The sequence below is a fragment of the Pseudorasbora parva genome, chromosome 21 (assembly GCF_024679245.1).
Source record: "Pseudorasbora parva isolate DD20220531a chromosome 21, ASM2467924v1, whole genome shotgun sequence".
In the NCBI taxonomy this organism is placed as follows: domain Eukaryota; kingdom Metazoa; phylum Chordata; class Actinopteri; order Cypriniformes; family Gobionidae; genus Pseudorasbora; species Pseudorasbora parva.
In genome coordinates, this window is record NC_090192.1 from 41,218,671 (window position 1) to 41,226,528 (window position 7,858).

Sequence of the window (7,858 nt, forward strand, 5' to 3'; positions counted from 1 at the left end):
TAGGTTACTTGTAAAAAGTGTCCGTTTTTGGTCGACGCATAGCAGAGAATAGACTGGGCACTTATGGGACTTGCTTGATGTTAAAAAGAGTTATTAAACACAATAATTTGCGATAAGCAATAACTTGCAGTCTCACGCTGTCTGACACACACACACACACACACACACACACACACACACCGAAAAGTGAACAACACTGCTGGTCACTTTCAGAAGTTGTAGCAATGCTTTCTTTTCCCAGAAAGAATTTGAAACACAAGTGGTTTAATTCTCAGTTTTTAAATAATTTTGTATTTATTTAATTGAAGTAGATTTTACACACTAATAGCAATATCAAATATCGCATTATTTAACAAGATATTGCATAACGCATTTTTCTTCAATATTGCACAGCCCTAATGCCTTGTAATCTTTAATAACTCAGAATAGTTTATCATTATTTGTTTATAATCTTGAGTCAGAATAACTTCATCTCATCTCTGATGATGAGGGCGGGGCCACGTGTCACTCACATGAGATCAGCCAATAGCAAACCACAGCCATCTAATCAAATCCCCACAGACACGAGCAAGCCCCGCCCCTACATCTGTTCTTGTTTGCGTTTCACTCGGATATGCGGAAACAAAAGACGAGGGCAATATCCTTTTCAGGCCGACTTTAAGGGGGTCATATTAGGAATCAACTTTTCCTTGATCTTTTGAGATGCACTGCAAAGAAATGCATTTCTTAGTATTTTTGTCTTGTTTCAAAATATCTAAAACTTCTTACAGTAAGAAACATTTACTAGACAAGCAAAAGTTATTGTCTTGATTTGGGAAAAATAACTCTAAATGAAGAGAGTTTTTGCTTAAAATAAGATAAATAATCTGCCAATGGGGTGAGAAAAATAATGTTGTTTTCTGTTTGAATTAAGATTATTTTTCTCACCCCATTGGCAGATTATTTATCTTATTTTAAGCAAAAACTCTCTTCATTTTTAGTTATTTTTCCTAAAACAAGAAAATTACTTTTGCTTGTCTAGTAAATACTAGTTTTAAGAATTTTTAGATGTTTGGACTAGAAACAAGACAAAAATACTGAGTAAGAAAAGCATTTTTTGCAGTGTGAGAGTTTATTGTACAATGAAAAAATGCTATAATTTGATGTCAAAAATACTATAGTAAGATACTGTTGTTATTATTGAGTGGGGAAAACTTTGTTTAAATCTTTTTTTGACCCACTTGAACTGAAAAGCTTCCCTTACACACACAGTGCTCTCTAAATGCACAATTGTGCTGTCATTTTACAGGAAACCCCTTAAAGTTACACTAAAACACTGCTAAAAGTGATAAATGTTGTGGGCCAGATACAGGCGGAAAGTGTCCCAGAGTAATTTAATGTAAATAGTTTGCAAAACAAATGATGCATATCTCCAGAAAGCCTTATCAGGGTCCTTGGATTTTAATTAAGTGTATTTTAATAAAGTTACATAAATTACATCATTTGTGCATAAACGCAGCTGGCAGCAAAAAAAAAAAACAATAGAAAACGTAAATGATCACCATGAAAAATTATAAGTGACCCTTTTATAGCTGGCATTTGTTTTCTAAATGCATGTTATTGATCATCTTGTCAACGATTCAAACATGCATGGTTAAATATATTTTAAATTGGCCTAGTATTTAAAAAAAAAAAAAAAATGTCATAACTTTATCCTCCAATTAATTCTACAAATCTAATTAACAACCGATGGATTGGATGGCAGCTAATCCATCGAATATGAAGATGTGTTGCTACTTTAATGTGTGTAGTCTAATGTGTGTGAGTGTGTGTTGTGATCAGGGATCAGTATATCCGGAGGATCTGAGTCCAGGGTGCAGCCAATGGTGAAGATCGAGAGGATTTTTCCAGGAGGAGCCGCGTCGACTAATGATGCTCTGCAGGTAAAATATCATATTATTATCTTAGCGATAATTGCTAATTACACTAAGTGGAAATAGCTGTAGATGCTATTTATAAAGTCCACTGCAAACCATGTTGTTTATTTACACCACATAAAGTAGTTCTTTGCAATGTGTGTAAATAGTAATAACTTGCAATTTATACTTTAGTCTGACAAATACAATTTGCACCTCAGTGTGGCAAGCAGCGGGCGAGGGACCGCGAGAGCGGGCCGGTGACGAGTGGTAATGAGTACCAGCTGCGCGACACACCGGTCTCGTCTCGCTCCAGCACCACCGCCTCGGGCAGCCACTCGCGGTCTTTCCTCATCCGCGCTGCCCGAACTCCTCAGCACCGCGATCCCCCTCAGCAGCGAGGGCTCTCCGACAGCGCGTCCCTCCTTCCTCCAGGGTTTCGGCACCAATGTAACGGGGTTCGTTGATGGAAGGAAGGAGGCGGGAACCGGCGAACGTTTAACAACTTTTATTTCAAAATAAACAAAACGAAAGTAAACCGCGAGCAGCCCCTCACGGACGACTGCCCGCCCATACACACACATAATAAACCGCGAGCAGCCCCTCACGGACGACTGCCCGCCCATACACACACATAAGAAACCGCGAGCAGCCCCTCACGGACGACTGCCCGCCCATACACACACATAATAAACCGCGAGCAGCCCCTCACGGACGACTGCCCGCCCATACACACACATAAGAAACCGCGAGCAGCCCCTCACGGACGACTGCCCGCCCATACACACACATAATAAAACGCGGGCAGCCCCTCATGGACGACTGCCCACACACACCTAATAAAACGTAAACAAAACATAACATAAAATCCAGGCCTGGTCCTCTCTTGTCTTCCGCTGCCTTTGCTCCTCCTTTTATGCTCCCGTCATTTGGCCACGAGATGAGACCGGTGTGTCGTGCAGCTGGTACTCATAACCACTCATCACCGGCCCGCTCTCGCGGTCCCTCGCCCCGCTGCTTGCCACACTCAGTATTACGACTAATAGTAATGATGATGCTCTGCAGGTAACTGAGGAAGCCATGTTGACCATTGGCAGCATGTGTGGTCGAGCTCTTGCTGAATGGGTCTGTTCTGTGTCTCAGGCTGGTTTTGAGCTGGTTTCGGTGGATGGCGTCTCTCTGCAGGCCGTGACCCATCAGGACGCAGTGGAAATCATCCGGCAGGCCTTCAGCAACAAGAACATCAACCCCATGGAGCTCGTGGTTAAAGTGCCCAGAGTCTCCTGACCACACACACGATGCCTTACCGTATGTATTTCACCACACACAACCAAATCATCTTAAAGGGTTAGTTCACCCAAAAATGAAAAATATATAATTAATGACTCGCCCTCATGTGGTTGGACACCTGTCAGACCTTCGTTCATCTTCAGAACACAGATGAAGATATTTTAGTGGAAAGCTGAGAAAGGCTTCAGATCGGCCTCCATTGGCATTCAGTCCATTCCCACTCACAAGACCCATAAAGGCCCTAAACACATCGACACACAGCCCATCTCACTACAGCGGCTGCACAATCACTTTACAATGACACAAGAATAGTTATTAAGCATAGCATAAGGTTATTGCTCCAGCTTTTGTATCAGTTCTTTTGTCTTGTGGTCGTATATTTCTCACAGATTTCTGCTCGTTCTGAATAAGATACAGATAAAGTAGCACAATAAAGATTGCATGAATGCATTAGTGAGTGATTGCGTGTGAATTAATTCTACCTGCCAGCATCTCTCTACTAATAGTGAAGCTGTGAGTTTTAGTTATCAAGAAATATATGCTAGAACTTCAGTTTCTAAGCTATTTTATTGATAAATCACAGAACAGTGTTGACAATACATTTCTGCGCTACTGAATGGTTTTGTATGAGGCACGCGCGATCTCCGCGTGATGTGTGTTTGGCTGTGTGTGTGTGTTACAATGCAGCAAGCATTAGTTTAGCGCGATGAATAACTTGCGTGTACAATAAGCGTGCATTCTCCCGATCAATTTTGAGCATCCAGATGGTAATCAAACATGTCTTGTGGAGAGCTCTCGGAGTTTGCATTTATCTGTAATTTTTAACTGTTGAAAACAGAGTCTGTTTGTCAGGAAATTGCTTATCCTGTTGCGCCCTCTATAGGCCAGCGACTAGTCGACCTCAAAACCATAGACTGTAAAAAAATATGGCCGTAGTGTCCGTGACGTCACCCACAGGATTCCGATGAGCCGTTCTGAAGCGTAAAGTAGAGATGAGCTGGCCGTCGCCATCTTGTGAGCGAGTCATCGCGCGTCACTCCCGGATAACAGAAAATGGGCAAAGAGGCGGGATGTGGGCGGAGCTTAAGTGACACAATGACTATAGACGGCGGATAAATGGCTATCCACCTGCCACTCAAAGTAACCACGCCCTTAATTATGCAGAACTTTAAGGCTTTATATAACGTAAACTAATGAGTTATAAAAAAATTAACCCCCTTACAGTCGTCATGAAGGGCAAAATTAGCCGTACAGACCAAAACCACAGTTAGTCCCAGACTGTAAACATGTTTTATTCTGCTGTAAAGTTGGGCATTTTAACATGAGGCTCAATGAGATTCTGCTCCTTCTGGAGCCGCTCTAGTGGCCAGACGAGGAACTGCAGTTTACTTTACTTCAGTATCGGCTTCAAGAGAGATCGCGGGAGGAGCCGCTTGGTCATGACAGAGCATTAAAGTCGACTAGTCGGTGCAACCCCTAGAATCGCGTAAGCCGCGTAAACGTGACACTGTGTGAGATTCAAGTTACAGTGGCGATTTTCATCACTATTGTGTGTTACCACAATTGGTTTCTTTTAAAATACACTGCCCTGAAAATAGCCATAGATGCTGGCATGGCAATGAAAACATCTAAGAGGGTTGTGAATCGTTTCGGATCATATCGTTCTAAATGAACCAATATCGTCCTTGAATCGTATCGACAACCTCAAATCGTGATATGAATCGAATCGTTGTTAAAACGAATCTTTACACCCCTAGAAAATAAGGTCTGTTTGCATGATCACAGGAGTCGGACCAGACAAACCGCTCAACAACAAAAATACATTCAGAAATCACGACCATCCAACATAATGTTCTATTAAATCCTGCTCTGGACACACTCACAAAGATCACTACTTCCAAGAACATACACACAGTAAAGTTAATTCATTGCAGGTGTTTAATTACAAACATTAAATATACAGCACGAAAAATATACAATGTATTGGCTTCATACAAATACAGTTAATTATAAAATTACAATACCATCACAATCACCCACAAGATATACAGAGCAGTTAAACGCAGCAATGCTTTGGTCTATTCACAGTGGCTACGCTTCTATATGTGTGCTCAATGAGGTTATTCAATATCATGTGACCCTATGTGAATCTAAAGTGTGCTGTAATGCTTTTATTTTGGTACAAATATAACAGTCAGTTGCTTTATGGATGAAGAGATCATATTCCTCACATCAGTGTTAAATAGTGGCACGTTCAGCTCACGCCAGAATTACCGCAAGAGCTGCCCAAGACTCGGAAATTAGTTATTAAAAGTGCCGTCAAATCGATTAATCGCGATTAATCGCATCTAAAATAGAAGTTTGTGTTTACATAAATATATATGTGTGTACTATGTATTTTTATTATGTATATTTGACTCATTCGTATATATATATATATATATGTGTAAAACTTTTATTTTGGATGTGATTAATCACGATTAATCAATTGCCCCGCACGGATATATTTATGAAAAATATATTTATATTAGTGCCAGACAATTGATTAATCACGATTAATCGCATCCAAAATAAAAGTTTGTGTTTACATAATATATAAATGTGTGTGTATACTGTGTATAATTAGGATGTAAAAATATATTTATATTAGTGCCAGGCAATCGATTAATCGCATCCAAAATAAAAATTATAATTATAATGTGTGTGTATAATTATGAATATTTGAATACACACTCCATGTATATATTTCAGAAATATTTGCATGTATATACTGCATTTATATTTATATATAAATATAAAAAGTTTGTGTTTACATAATGTGTGTGTGTGTACTGTGTATAATTTTTATGTAAACACAAACTTTTATTTTGGATGCGATTAATCGTGATTAATCAATTGTCTGGCACCAATATAAATATATTTTTCATAAATATATCCGTGCGGGGCAATCGATTAATCGCGATTAATCGCATCCAAAATAAAAGTTTTATTTATTATGTGTGTGTATGAATATGAATATTTGAATACACACTCCATGTATATATTTAAGAAATATTTGCATGTATATACTGCATTTATATTTATATATAAATATAAAAATTGTCCTAAATATAGACATGCGTGTGTGTATTTATATATATATATATATATATATATATATATATATATATATATATATATATATATATATATATATATATATATATGAACACAAACTGAATGCTATTAATCATGTGACAGCACTAGTTATTAATCAATATTTTTAACACCAGTATGGATGCATGTGCAGGTGTGTTAACTTACAAAACACTTCATAAATACATTAAACTATTGAAGAACACAAACCATGTTGGTTTTAACACCACAGAAGTCAAGTGAGGGCAGCTCCCAGTTCACAACGGATGAGTTTACCAAAGACATGAGCAGCTTTCACTCATTAAATACTCAATTGCGGTAATTCTGTCATGGCCTAATCGCAGTGCTTTAGGAATCCCGACAATGAGCTTCTTGTGTTAATGAAGGGGAAAGCCACGAGTAGCAGATTTTGGTATATCGCATAAACAGATAAGAAAACATGCGCTTAAACTACGATGGTCAACTCCAGGTCACGTGACCTCAAAACAGAGGATGTGATTGGATGACCAGTGGACCAATCGCATCTCAAACAAGATAATAATTCAGTTTAACGACCTCCCAGAATCGATTGCGTTCCCAAACATCAGTAGTTTATTATTGCGTTTGCACGCAAAATTATCATATAGGCAACTTTTTTATAATTTTATTACTGATACACAACAGGTGAAGATTTGGTTTTCGCGATGAAAATGGTGCTTTATTCGCAAGTGTTTTATGCAATACTCCAATTTTTCAAGTTTAATTCGCAGCTAATGACACAAAAGTGCACTTCTGTGAGTTTACAAACATACTGTGCCCAAAATATCTGATACTAGTGTTGTCAAAAGTACTTCAGTACCAAGAAATGTAAAAAAAATGTGACGCTTTGAGCACTATTGAGCGGATTCGTAAACACCTCTGATTGGCCATTGTGCTCACACTTATCTTTTCTTCCAGGCGTTGAGGTGTCCAATCCTGCTACTGGAGAGCCAATGTCCTGCACAGATTAGCTCAAAGCCCAATTAAACACACCTGTACCAGCTAATCAAGGTCTTATTAGGCATACTAGAAACTTCCAAACAGGTGTGTTGAGGCAAACTGCACTGCAAAAAATGCTCTTCTTCTCAGTATTTTTGTCTTGTTTCTAGTCCAAACATCTAAAAATTCTTAAAACAAGAAGTATTTACTAGACAAGCAAAAGTTATTGTCTTGTTTTCGGAAAAAAATTACTATTTATCTTATTTGCTTAAAATAAGATAAATAATCTGCCAATGGGGTGAGAAAAATAATCTTAATTTAAACAGAAAACAACATTATTTTTCTCACCCCATTGGCAGATTATTTATCTTATTTTAACCCTTGTGCATCAATTAAAAAAAAGTTACACATTAGGGCTGTCATTTTTGAAAAATATCTAATTCGAACGGATATCAAATATCTAACAATGTATTCGAATATCTACGACACGATTGAGGTGTTTATATGGAGAATGTTTATTTTCATTCAGATTGGACTTTTAAACCGATTACAGTGCTCCATGTAAACGCACCCGACTGTAA

The 7,858-nt window shown here is 38.3% G+C and overlaps 1 protein-coding gene across 3 annotated transcripts in view; it reads left to right on the forward strand.

The window, feature by feature from the left end:
- The window catches only part of pdzd7b (PDZ domain containing 7b), a 56,258-nt gene that overhangs the window by 26,379 nt on the left and 22,021 nt on the right, over positions 1–7,858 (forward strand). For all 3 annotated transcript variants that reach the window (XM_067430168.1, XM_067430170.1, XM_067430169.1), the window contains exons 15-16: positions 1,822–1,922; positions 3,039–3,203. In XM_067430168.1, the coding sequence (XP_067286269.1) occupies positions 1,822–1,922; positions 3,039–3,182 (245 nt within the window). In that variant the 3' untranslated portion in view covers positions 3,183–3,203. The remainder of the gene's footprint in view (positions 1–1,821; positions 1,923–3,038; positions 3,204–7,858) is intronic.